This window comes from Cebus imitator, unplaced genomic scaffold, assembly GCF_001604975.1.
Source record: "Cebus imitator isolate Cc_AM_T3 unplaced genomic scaffold, Cebus_imitator-1.0 Scaffold37, whole genome shotgun sequence".
Lineage (NCBI taxonomy): Eukaryota > Metazoa > Chordata > Mammalia > Primates > Cebidae > Cebus > Cebus imitator.
The window spans coordinates 10,182,276-10,196,610 of record NW_016107352.1 but is presented as its reverse complement, the minus strand read 5'-3'; the positions used below and the strand labels follow the sequence as shown (position 1 = coordinate 10,196,610).

The 14,335-nt window shown below is 37.9% G+C and overlaps 1 protein-coding gene across 1 annotated transcript in view; it reads right to left on the bottom strand.

The window, feature by feature from the left end:
- The window catches only part of SCIN (scinderin), a gene marked incomplete at its 3' end in the record, with an annotated part of 79,215 nt that extends 65,876 nt beyond the window's left edge, over positions 1-13,339 (bottom strand). The window contains exons 1-3 of the mRNA XM_017525236.2: positions 12,095-13,339; positions 4,970-5,124; positions 1,860-2,021 (exon numbers count right to left, since the gene is read on the bottom strand). Of these exons, the coding sequence (XP_017380725.2) occupies positions 1,860-2,021; positions 4,970-5,124; positions 12,095-12,674 (897 nt within the window). The remainder of the gene's footprint in view (positions 1-1,859; positions 2,022-4,969; positions 5,125-12,094) is intronic.
- Between the last annotated feature and the right edge of the window lie 996 nt (positions 13,340-14,335).

The window sequence follows — 14,335 nt, the reverse complement described above, 5'->3', positions numbered from 1 at the left end:
ATGAAAGGGTGGAACAGTATCTGTATTCTTATACAGTATCTGTATAAGATCTGCCTAGATCTTAGAGTTAGGCCTTAAATCTGTTAGGAGAATGAATTAGCTTTTGAAGTTAAAGAGGACTTTCCCATGAAATTTATTGTGAGATTCAGAGCAAAAGTACTGCCATTTAGGGTGTAGGTGTCTACGTGTAATACTAAAAATTGTTCTTTGGGCATTTATATTATTGTGATCTCAACTTTGCACACAAGCTGGTATGATCCAAGACAGTAAGATTATGTATAAGTAGTAATAAAACTATGGATGCATGCTCACTTAAACTGATGCAGTTTATATCTTGGGGTCATTTTCCAAACGATGTATAACCTTTGTACATTTAATCTCTGTACTGTTGTTAAATTAATATTGCTTAAACAGAACTTTGTAACTATTTTCAGAATCATTTGTGTCCCTCCTCTATGCAGACAGAATAAGCTCTTTTGGCTTCTGTCTACTGCTTTATTACAAAATACTGCCCAAGTGATGCAATAAAACAAAATGCTTAGCAGGGCATCAGGTATGCTAAGAGATTAATCCTGGCTTCACCATTTACTGACTTTGTAACCTTGAGCAAATTCCATAGACAAGCCTCATGCTAACTGAAGCAATGCAGGTCAGCTCATGATTCTGTTACAACCTTTGGCCCAGAAATGTTAGGAATGATAAATAGAATGTTGAGATGTATGGCGTGATGAAATGATAATGAAAAGCAGGTAGAAGAGATCCTTATAAGTGCTGTGCTTTCTTTCTTTCATTTCTCTGCACATGATTTTTCAGTGGAGGGAAATGCTCTTTATTTCTGTTATGAAAACCTTACAGACTTTTAAAGATACAACTTATATCCTAACTTCTAGGGTCTAGCAAAGGGTCTTGCAATAATCCTTCTTTGTCATGATCATAGTGATTAATAAGTATACCTGATTATTAGAGGAGCATCTTTTCCAGGAAGAAAACATAAGTCTGATGTAGTATACCATTGCTCATGCCATTGAGATGATGCTTGATATTTGTATTTGTGCCTTTCCTTCTAAACCCTGTGATAATTGAAAAATGTGAAATGGTATGGTGTGTGTGTATGTGTATGTCAAAATACTTCTTTAAAATTCTCTAGGTTGGGCCGGACGCGGTGGCTCACGCCTGTAATCCCAGTACTTTGGGAGGCCGAGGCGGGTGGATCACGAGGTCAAGAGATCGAGACCATCCTAGTCAACATGGTGAAACCCCGTCTCTACTAAAAATACAAAAAATCAGCTGGGCATGGTGGCACATGCCTGTAATCCCAGTTACTCAGGAGGCTGAGGCAGAAGAATTGCCTGAACCCAGGACACGGAGGTTGCGGTGAGCCGAGATTGCGCCATTGCACTCCAGCCTGGGTAACAAAAGCGAAACTCCGTCTCAAAAAAAAAAAAAAATTCTCTAGGTGGCTGTTTAGATTCATCTTATGTCCAGATTATATTCTAGAGCCTTTTGTTGCTGGGGAACCAGTTTCCCCCTCAAGCTATGTTTTCCCATGCACAATTAGAGACAAAAATAATTAGAGGAAGCTCTGTTCAAAGAGAAGGGGAAATGTATTAAAAATTAGTCAATTTCTATTCTATGGTAGGAAGAACTAAATCATTATTCTAAACCTATGAAAGAAAATAAAAAACTCTGAAGTCCCACTTTATGCGTCATTTAAATTCTTGCCAATTACTCATCTCACATAAACCTGGCCACTTTCCAGTGTGTAGAAAAAGTGATTCTCTTCAAAGACATGTACATCTGATTTGATCTGAAAGCAATTCATTTTCCTTTAGACATCGATGTGTGTATATGAAACTTACGGTGCCAAGGTCAATGATGAAGCAGTCACCCTTGTTGAAACTGTTCCAGCTAAGGGGAACTTCTGTGGCTCTCACCACTCTACGACCCTTTACATGTAGGAGCCTCTTGGCCGTCAGATCATTGGTCAGAACATGATTTAATCCAGATGCCACACCTCCAGCCTGATCAACAAAGGGAAACACACAAAAAAATCAAAGAGAAAACTGACGAGGTGTCTGTTTAGACAAAGCAAAGCACGATTATACCACTAGTGTTTGTGCCAAAACTGTACCTGTCAAGCCAAGATAAAATAGCCATCTATTGCATAAGACAAGAGAGAACTCCTTGGTAATCAACATATTGTGCTGCTTTTGTCTCTTTATTATTTCTGTCTTAACCCTTCTATTGACAACTGCAAGTATTGACTGAGAACAGTCAGCATATAAAACATTGCTGCAAAAACAAAAAGAAGAAGCCATAGCTCTTGCCCTTTGGACACTAATGACCCCCAAATCATTAATAAGCAAGAAGGCAAAGATTTCAGGGAAGAAGGTGACAGGTGGCTAGAGGAGGGTCAGAGGTAACATGTACAGATGATAGCAGCCAGAGAAGAAGGCAACCAAAAGTTCACACTGTTAAAGGGCTGGGACAAAGAAGAGAGTTGAGTGCTGGCCAGGAGTGGGCTGATCTTATGTATGGTTCTTGTTTTTAGATTTAAAGTAATCAAATGTCTTCTTTATTTTCTGGGAAAGACGTCTTCTATTAATAAATAAGCTAGGTCTCAGTGTTTTTACAATAAACCAGGAGAGATGCAGTATCTTGAGTGTATATCCACAACCACAAGAAAAACTAAACAAAACAAAATGAAATACAATCACATTGAATTAAAGAAACCCCTCAGAGAAAACATTAACTGTATCAACTACATCTTATTTGCAATAATCTTTTACCTTTTCATTTTTTTCTAATTAAATGATACGAACCATATCTTTATTTCCACAATTAATTATAATTAATTATATGTGCACAACTGAGCTACAGTATAAACAAAACTGTCATTGAAAGATCAAAAACCTCTATAGTAATGGCAAGTAAAATTAGAGCTAATGTGTCATTAGTACATTCTTTGAATTTCCATTGACTTTAAATTTCCACCATTCTCTAAGGAAAGTTGGTATAGATTAGATATTGATTTCAGGACAACTAAAACTTCAAATTAAAAAAAATATATATATATATATATATGTATGCATGTATATGTGTGTGTGTATATATATACATGTATGTGTATATATATGTATATATATATATGTGTGTATATATATATAATGATTTCCCAGTCCATAATTTTACAACGACTGCCACATTTCTTGGTTAAATAAACTAATATTATGTAATTAAATAAATACAAGTTTTCATCTACGTGCTACTGTTTTGAAACAAAGTTTCGCTCTTGTCTCCTAGGCTGGAGTGGAATGACACAACCTAGGCTCACTGCAACCTCTGCTTCCTGGGTTCAAGTAATTCTTCTGCCCCAGTAGCTAAGATTGCAGGCACATGTCACCATGCCAGGCTAATTGTATTTTTGGTAGAGACAGTGTTTCACCTTATTGGCCAGGCTGATCTAAACTCCAGACCTCAGGTGATCTGCCTGCTTTGGCCTCCCAAAATGTTGAGATTACAGGCGTGAGCCACCATGCCCAACCACAATTACTTTATTAGTTAATTTATTCCTTAATACAACACCTGTATGGGGAAGCTGTTATAATATTCATTGTTTGGGCAAACTGAGAACAGAAAGCTCAGTACTTGCCCTAAAGCAAACAAGTCGTATGTGGCAGAAATGGGTTCATAACTAAGATGGTGTCACAGCACCTGCTTTTTGTAACTACAAGACTCAATTTATTTAAAATGTTGGGTTCAATGACATAAAGGAAGTTTCACGATCATTTGACATAAACTGTAGGAGCTCATGTGAATTTTAAAAAGTGAGAGGTAACAGTTTTGTATTTAGGGTAGCTCATAGCCTAGAATAAAATAATGATTTCAAGAGACATAAGATAACTTATAATGTATAAGTTTGTTCTGATCTCAATAGTGTCACAATATATTCAACCAAGACTCTAAACAGGTAAACGTATAAATAAACCTTGTCATCTTAATAAGTGGACTCGGTATAACAGTCAGAATTATAGTGAAGCTCTAAGGTTTCATGTCTTCACTAGGGTAGCATGCTCACAGGGCGGGGCAGTGGGGTGTACAGAACACTTGCTGTAGCATGTTTGATTTTCGAAAGGCTTCTTTCTGTAACGTTAGTCTGGAGAGGATATTCCTCACACTTTAACTGAATGTGTGCGGTAGGGTGGGTGGCAGGAATGGAAAAGGGAGGGCCAGTCTGCAAAGCTAACTGGGAGAATACAAAACAAACAAAAAAACTGTCCTGTACTGAAGGGTGCCGTAAAGGGATAGGACTGTGTAACTATTTGTTCTTGATGGTTTATTTTCAGAAGTAAAACCAATTGATCAGTATTTCAGACCAGTGTGTATAAACTGTGCATGTGCGTGTGTGTCGTTTACTTGCAGACTTTTTCAGCTCAAAAGTTTCATCTGCACCCCTTCTAAGATACAACCACACTATTTTGGAAGCCCATGTATAATTCTTTTCAGTAACTAAAATTATAATTATTATAGATACTGTATTAATATATTCCAGACCAACTGAAATTTTGAAGGCTTAGTTTACTTGCAGAAACTTCAGAGATTCTCTATAATAGCAAAAACGAAAACTGTTAATACCCAAATTACCAATATTTAATTGTTGAAATAGCTACAAAATATTAAAGAGGTATTTTGTGAAGACATAACTGAAAGCTCTTTAAAAAATTAACCTATCAAGTTAAATTTTCACGATATTTCACATATTGTACCACACATTCCACAAATGTTTCCTGAACACCTACTTTGTATCCAGCGGGTACTGGGGATATAGCCATGAACAAAATAGATTAAAATAAAAACAAAATAAAATAAAAAACCCTGCCCTCAATGAATTTTCATTCTATGAAGACAGGAGGTATGGCTGGACAAGAGGAGAAAGGGGTTGAAAATGGAAACTGAGGGAGCTGCTTACCTTGTATTTCAGACCACCTTTGAAATAGCCAACAAAATCAGTAGACTCATATCCTTGAAGTTCTCTATTCTGCACTGGCTTGCCACCCAAATAATCATCCATCTGAACAGTGAAGATGGCAGCAGCTGTGCTTTCATCCTGGGAACACTCCTTTCCTAAAACAGTGAACAACAGCACCTCAATTATCAAGCAAGTGAAAGGATTAAGGCAGAATTTCTGATAGGAAAGATGCCAGAAATTTGCATTTCAATTATGCGTCAATACAACAAACAGTCTTCTACAGGAAGATCATTTAGCTTAAATAGTATAATATATAATTTTGCTAATAATTAACAATTTTTTAATTTTTTTTTTTTTTTATTTTGAGAGAGGGTGTTGCTCTGTTGCCAAGACTGGAGTGCAATGATGTAAACAGAACTCACTGTAACGTTAAAACCAGGGGCTCAAGCAATCCTCCCGCCTCAGTCTCACAAATAGCTTGGACTACAGGTGCATGCCACCATGCTTTGCTAATTAAAAAAAATGTCTTATAGAGACAAAGTCTCCATATGTTTCCCAGGCTGGTCTCGAACCCTGAGCTCAAGCAATTCTCTTGCTTTAAATTGTTGAGGATTACAGATGTGAGCCACCGTGGTTGGCCTGTTTTTGTATCTGTTTTTTCCAATTCCTTTAAAAATTTTTAAAAGAAACACTGCTATGTGAAGTTGCTCAGGAAGATAAAAACAACCTGTTCCAATGAGATTTCAGTAAGCATTAATTTGGTATAGTCAATAAGATCAAGTTATGAAAATATTTGACAATTGGTTTAGCCTCTGTTAGGATAAATCTTTGTTCTTATGATACTTCAATATGTTAACTACTGTTTGTGAGGAATATGAACCTCATGAGCCATAATTAAATAAGTGGTTTTTGCAATGGAAAAATGAATATAATTTAATTTTACCCCCTTTTAAAATCTTTTTCCCCACTTCACCATCTGATTGTTTTTGTCTGAATGAAATAATGATCTCTGGAATAAAGGAAGAGCAAAAGAAGCAGCATGCTAACATGAAGTGTTAATGTACTTGGTATTGCTTCAGGTATTTTACATACAACATATATTTAATTTTCACAATTGTAATACAGATCACATCCAGGTAACTTCACTAAGGTTGAAACAATTCCTAAGAACCAGTATCTGTAGTATACATAAAGGTCACAGTAAAGACAGTCCAGAGGGGCACTTACATTTTATGGAAAACACTTCAAACACTTACTACATCCAAGCTGTAATAAAAATCTTAAATGAGTCTAGAAATAATAATAGCCAACATTATACCTTTATAGTACCCCTATGGGCCAGACACTGTACTGATGTTTTACATGGATGAGCTCATTTAATCTTCAAGCAATCCCATAATGCAGAAACTATTTTCTACCAGATTAATGGGGAAAATGGAGGCTTAGAGAGGCTGGGTAAACTTCCTGAGGTCATAAAGCAACTTTTGGCAGAAAAGAACCAGATGTAGGTTTGTGTGACTCTGAAGCACAGGTTCTTGGAAACTACAGTACACTTGTAGGTGTTTTTTGTACTCAGGCTCTCATTAGAAGTACAATTTTATGGTGACAAGGTATGTTCATTTCTTCCATGGATAACTGATGCATAAAAACTTAGAAGCTGTAATAATTTAGTAGTTCTCCTGAACAACCCTAAATGAGAGTATTCACCAAAGTTGAAGATGGGAAATCAGTCAGTTAAATTAAAGAATCAGATTTCCTTACAATTCACCTCTTACTCTCAAAGGAGAACGGTATCTTCTGAGGGGAAAAATAAACCAACAACTCAGTAGCTAGAAGACTACTTGACATGATAATTTTGTGAACATGCTGTGATCAAAGTTAAGTATTTAACACACAGGCAATTTTGCAATCTGAAAGGACCCTAGTGTCATTCTTCTGCCCAATTAGGGTCAGAACCCTAACTGAGAATACCATAAAGACATAGATATAGATTTTTTTGATGCTTTAACAGAGCTGCTTTAAGAGAGGACTTGGGATCAAGGTTAACATCAAAGGTGTTAAAGATGATGTATTTGACATAAACATCCTTACCTGACTACAAGTTGAAACCCGAATCTATTTAAGTGGATGTAAATGAACAGGCATAAAGTTAATGAATGAACTCAAAGTAAGTTAATTAAATTATGCTGTCATTTGCTGATGCTTATGTAATGGAGTTAGCCAGCGAATATTTGTATGAATAAACGCCTGAGAAACGTTTAAGGTATTAAGCCAATGTCAACCTTTGAATGTAAAAATTATAATCAAATTCAGTTGTAGCATGATGGAATTACAGAAAGTATTTAGAAACTTATGAACTTTGTGTATAAAGTCTGCTTAAGAATCAATTTAGTTTTCCCCTATCTACTTATGACTTCCATTTGTTGTTTCCCTACACTGATTTTACTGGTGTCTTTTATGTTCTGTTATACTATGCTGTGCCATGTTATTTCATATTATATTAGACTTGAGTACATCCTGCGAATTCCTGTAAGCATTTTGTGGATGTAATGATTTTATATCTAAAACATAGATAAAAAGAGAGGTTTAAAACTAGGTTCATCCAACAGCCATTCATAATAAAATGAAATAAGCCAAATTAGGATTAGAGAGGAATATCTTTGAATGATATTTAGAGTCAACAAAAAACGTAGAACAATGCTAAAAAGACTGAATGTTTTTCCTATAAAATCAGGAAAATGGGTGTGCACGCTCACTACTCTTATTCAACTAGTACAAGAAGTTCTAACCACTGCAACAAAGTAAGAAAAAGAAAAAAAAAGGCATACAAATTGGATATGAAGAAATAAAAAGGTCTCTATTTAGAGATAACAATATTATTTACCTAGTAAACCCTAAGGGACATACCCCACCCAGAAAAAAAGCTCTCTTAGAAATAAAAAGTGCATTGAGCAAGTTAGCAGGATATAAGATTCATCAGTAACAAAAAAATCAGCCACATTTCTATAAAGAAACAATGAACATGGTGAAACTGAAATTAAAGGCACAATACCTTTTGCCATCACTCCAAATAAACTGAAATACTCAGGCATATAGTCTAAAAACACATACAGGATCTGTATGCTGAAAATTACAAAACGGCAATGGGAAATATCAAGGAAGACCTAAGTAAATGTAAATGCTTAGTGGTCGTGAATTTTAAGACTCCACATAATAACGATGTCAATCCTTCACATATTGATCTATAGGCCTAATGTTAGCAAAATCACAGTGAGGTTTACAATAGACATATACAAGCTTATTGCAAAATTTATATAGTTAGGCGCAGACCCTTGAATAGCTAAAATAATCTTGACAAACAAGCATAAAGTAGGAGGAATCACTCTATCTGTTACTAAGGTTTACTCTATACCTAACATGATTAAAACAGAATGGTACTGTTAAAGGACACACACCGATCAATAGACCCAGTTTCCCCAGTAGTGACATGTTATAAAATTATAGTATGGCTTAGTATATTAACATATAGTACAGTATAGCTCTGAATACCACAACATTATATAAATGTCATTACAAGGATATTGACATTTATATAATCCACCTACTTTATTCATATTTTCTGTTTTACTCCTACTGGTGTGTGTGTGTGTGTGCACTTAGTTCTATAAAATTTTACAACATGTGTAAATTCATACATCTGCTATTGCAATCAAGATGCTGCATAGTTCTACCAAAAATATCCTTTATGTTGCCCTTTTATAATGCACTCTTCTCCTGCCCACATCAACCCCTCCTTACCCTATCCCTAACCTATGGCAATGCCAAATCTAAAATTTTGTCACTTCAAAAATGTTATATAAATGGAATCGTACAGTATAAAGCCTCTTAGGTTTTCTTCACTCAGCATGATTCCCTGGAGATTTGTTCAAGTTGTTGTATGTATCAACAATTTGTTCTTTTTTATTGCTGAGTAGTATTGCTTGGTACAGATGCACAACTTGTTTAACCAGTAACCTGTTGAGAAGTATCTGGGCTGATTCTAGTGTTTGTTTATTCAAATAAAACTGCTGTGGACATTCAGGTACGGGTTTTTATATGTACACAAAACTTCATTTTTCTGGAATAAATACCTATGAATGCAATTTCTGGATAATATGGTTAGCGGTATATATGGTTTTGTAAGAAACTACTAAACTTCTTTCCAGAGTGCTGTACCATTGCACGTAGCCACACCCATGCCCCAGCAATGTAAGTGATCCAGTTTCTTAGCATCCTAGCCAGTCTTTCATGTAAGTTCTTTGTGTTGTATATGGATTCCCATGGCCTTGCACAGGGCCTGGTACAGCCCACTTATAACACAAATGCATACTGCTTTAAAATATGTTTATGTAAAGTTTAAAACTGGCAAAGAGAAAGAGTGAGGTTAAGAACTTGTAGCGTCGGTTAGGGATGTCACAGAGAGCAGTTTTACTATCTAGACTTGCCTATTGATTTGGTGCTGTAAGGAACTAGAATCAGAAGGTAAATGCATTTAAACTGGTAGGTGCAAAGCTAAAATGTTTTTAAAGAAGGACTAATACAGTAAAATTTAAGTTCTTTGCAATAAATGTTAACTTTCATTACACTGAAGCATATGATGTTAATGCATTTAAGCATATAATGTTAAGACAATAAAATAATCTGAGATATGCCTATGGAAACACTGAGGCAGAAACCTGGAAAAACGACTTTCCCTGTGTTCTCTCTCATTTTAGGTCCAACTTCTTCCTGTTTCCCCTTTCTGCCTCCCACTTGACCTGTTTCTTCATTTCTATGCTATGCACCTTTTTTCATCTCAGTTTAACTTCAGTTTCTCTTCCTTCCAACTGATTTCCTTTAACTAAATGTTATTTTCTCCTGGACTTTCAGCTCTCCCTCCTGGAACTTTCTCTCAGTCTGTCTCTCTGGTGAATTCTCATGGATTCATTCTAATTTAGGACTTAGACTAGACTATTTTGGAGGCAATTCTGTTTTCTTAGGGAGCTGAAGTAGGAAGAGCTGTTGGGCAATCCCATCTGAAGGTCCTGTTGACTATTTTTCTTGAAGCTTTTTTTCTCTCCATGATTCTCTCTTGGCACAAAATCCTTCCGACTACTCTCATTGTTCTTTTTTTTCTCAAAAGGCTTCTGCTTCCCAATAACCACAGACACTTTGCACTTTCACAGTTAACGATCACATTCTACCTGCGTTATGTCACTTTTTGTCTTTTTGCACCTTTGAGGTGATGAACTTGCAGAGAAGTTTCATTACCTATTCATATCCAAAAGTGCCCTGTACAGTACTGGGCCTATTGAATAATTACTAAATGAATTTGCTTGATATTAACATGTGATTGACTTCAGTTTTAGCAAGTCTTTTAAGATTTTAAATGTTTCTCCCCAAAGCATTTTCTATTATATTTTGGAAATTTATGAGTACGAAGTGGATAATTAATTAGATAATTAAGTGAATAATTAAGGTGAATCTGTAAACCCTGCAAAACATAGTAGTTAAGAAGTCACCTTGGATAAAAGTGTATAGAATTAAAGAATTGTGTTCATATTAGATTTAAGTTCTGGATGGAAAAGTCCTCTGTAAGGACATCATTATTCTATCTGGCATTATTCATTCTTGAACATGGGTTATATATTAAATTTCCAGTGTGTTCTGGCACAAAATCCAAATAGATGATTGTGTATTACAACATTATATTAGGAATAATAGCAATGCAAGGAGAAACCAAAATGTATTTAGAACTCAGCCTGAGCTTTCTCTGCCTCCTCAAGCTAACATGAATTTTTGACTCCAAATGTTATAATTAAATGTCCTATCTTCATCTACATATTTTTCATTTCTCTTTCTCAAATGCCTGTTCCAGGTGTTTGCCAATGATTAGACAGTCACTATTCAACTATTTTGTTTCTTAAAATCTTCAAATGTTAGAAATTACAATGTTGACTTTCATGGACTTAAAAATGGGTATGTGTGTGGTTTTGTGTGTTTTCTTCCTAAGCTCAGGGATAAAACTAAACAAGCATAAGTACTGGGCAGGCCAGCTAGTTTTAAAAGAAGGCAAAAAGGCTCAGAGAATCGGCACGTTGTTAGACAGGGTGTGCCTACTGGCACAAGACCTCCTGGGGAAAGGCTGGACATTCAGGATGTTTGCGAGTAAAAGTAGAAGGTAGAAAATGACCACACAAGGCCCAGTGTCCTGACAGCCTGGCACGAATGCAGCTCAAAATAATTACTACTGCTGAAGGAGCCGTTTCTGTTCCATCCTGTCTTCTTGTTAAATAAATAATAATAATTTAAAAAACAAAGCAGCATATCTAAAGATATATATGAAACACTCATATAAAGCTATTTATTTATATATAAAAATCTGAATTTTTTTCTTGCTTCCATCTGAGGACGCCAGCTTCCTAATGAATAATGGATAATGTGTTTAGGACATTTGATTTTAACAGGGCTCTACTGTGCTGAAATAAATGTGTGGAGTTCTATTAGAACTCTACTAGACCTTCAAGCAGCATGGTGCGGGTAGAATCCTCTTTTAACACCTGCAATAATAGAGAAAATAAGCCATTGCCCAAAGGCAACAAATAAAAATAACGTGTGAAGAAAAAGAAAAATACTTCTCCCTAACGGCAGCAGATGACCCCGAACTTTATAACTTCCTCTCCATCCCGATAGGGAAAGCAGGACCGAACTTGGAAGGTCAGCGGGGCTTGGCCACCGGGAGCGCGCTGAGACAGCTCCCCTGGACGAGAGTGGCGTTTGGAGACTTTAAGGTGAAAGGGGAAGAAACCAGAGTTACCATCTCCTAAGTACAGGAACTAAACCTGGCAAAGGTCAAAGCTCCCGGTGTAAGTCCACTGCGGACAACGCCCGAGCCCCGCGTTTGCAGCCGGCGAGTTGGCTTGGGAGGGGAGAAAGTGGCTGGCCCCAAAGCGCAGCCCCGTGGGGGCGCGAGTGGCGCGACAGGTCTCCAGTCTAGCTCGGTTTGCGGTCCCCTTCGCTCCCACGCCTGCAAATCCCAGACCCCTCCGTCGTCCCCTCGCCCGCCTCGGTGCGTCGGGATCCCGCCGCCCGCCAGCCATCCCTTACCTAGCCAGAAGTGCAGGCGGTAGGTGAAGCCTCGGCTCGCCTGGGCCGTGTGCAGCACCAGGTAGGCATCCCCAACGTAGAAGTCGCCGTGAGCGCTCTGGGGCACCGGGACCAGCTGCAGCTTCTCAATCCTCCAGACCTGCAGCCCCGCTTGCTTGCCAGCCCGGGCGAACTCCTCGTGGTACAGCTCCCGCGCCATGGCTCCTGCACGCAATGCTCCGGGGGACGTGGGATATCGCTGACCTCGGAGTTGGACTAAACGGAGAGCCGCAGGAGGAACCTCATTCTCTGTCACTTTATAGGGTTTGCCATCCGGGGAGGAGGCGCCACGAAACGGGAGGAGCTCAGTGCCCAGGCGCGAGTTGAGGAGGAGGCGATCTCTTCCCACAGGGAACGTAGCGCTGGCTTCCAAACTCCCACGCCCTGCCCCAGGCCAGGAGCGGAATCGGCGTCCCGCAAGTTTCAGAGGGAATTTATAGTGACTCGCGCAAATGCATCCTCTAAGGAAAGACGTTTTCTCTAGCAATAGAGGAAGAACATTAACGATTAAAACCAGTTGGCACTCCCCGTGCACACCCATCACCACCGTCCTGCATATTTCCCCGGCTCTCGCTAATCCTGTTATTTCTGGTTCTCAGTTGTGCCTGGCAAGAGGGGTGAGGTAAGGAAAGAGCGCGCCAGCCATACGGAGTTGAGTCAGCGTTTACCCGGGTGGAGCAATACCTGTTCTTTCTGGCCCTCTAGAATAATTCTTTCTCAGAACAAGGCTTCCTGTGCTGATAGCAGCACCTACCGTTAGGCAGCAGAGGAGTGTGCCACATTAGCATATTGGAAAAATTTTAATGCATCCTTCTTTTAAAAATTGCTTTTTTAGTAATAAGCATCCTAATGATCAATTCTCTAATTTCATTGGGCAATCTCTCTATTCCTGATGACCAAAGTTTCTCTGTGTTGATTTTCCAGTTTGAAAATATTATGAAAAACAGCATGTCAGTTTTCTTGGAAAGGAAGAAAACCTGGAAGAATGTTAGTCTTACCCCAGAGGACACAGCTCTGTAAATCTCAGAGTTCAGGAGCTGTGGTTGAGCTCTATTACCACCTGCTTCCTTTGACAAAGAAAGATGAAAAGAACAACAACAAAATTCCAGTAGCCCTGCTCCTGAGATGCTCTCTGCGGGGCTGTTTGTGGCTGTAATTTTATGCTTGGCTTGCCTTCTGGGTTACCTGTTACCTAGTTTCAAGGTGATAATTTTCTCATTGTTTTACCTACAGGTTTTGCTTTTGCAGCATGGGTAAAGCACTATAGAACACAAGTGGAAGATTTGCTCTTGATTTGGCATTCATTTAACAAGTTGGTATGGCAAAAGATTCTGTTACTGAAAAAGCAAATCACTCAGGAAGCATGGAATAAGAAAGCTGAATTTCATGCATGCAAATTTTTTTTTCATTCAATTCTCAAATTACAAGAGTCCCTGGAAGGTCAATAATAATGCAAAATTATATTTTTTCCTTAAGTAAAATATATTTTTAAGTAGGTTATTACATGACCATGGAAAAAATTTTTAAAGTACAAAATGTGTGCAATAAAAATTTATCTTCACTTCACCCTGCCATCCAGTTGCTTTCCCCAAAGGCAATTACATTACCAGTTTCTTATGTATTTTTCCAGAGACACTCTATTGCCAACAAGAATATCGGTAATGTATTTTAAATTTTTAACAGAAATTGTAACATATAACCTTTCTGAATCCCCCCCCCAGTGTGTGTGTGTGTGTGTGTGTGTGTGTGTGTGTGTATCAACACACAGTACTCATAGAGCTGTCAGTTTTTACTGACGACATGGTATTCCACCTTATAAACATACTAATTTTTTTTGTCTATCTCAGTTCATAGTGTATGGGCCAAGGGAAAAGTTCCCCTCTACTTTCTGAAGTTTCACCGAAAAACCAATTCACAAAAGGCAGATTGACAGGAGAAATGGCATACAAATTTATCAGCATACATGGGGGAGAATCACAGAGTGATTGCCCAACTTTCCAATGAGGTAGAGATGGTTATATATCCTTATTAGAGGAAAGGCAGATGGGGGATGTATGGGTGATTTGGGGGTTAGTAAATGATTTTTAGGGAAATTCAATGGACTTGAAGAACATACAATGGCCTGAGACAAAGTCTGTTAAGTCTGCAGAGCAGACAATGGTTTGTGACAAAAGTCTGTCCATGTGTGTTGACAGACTTCAG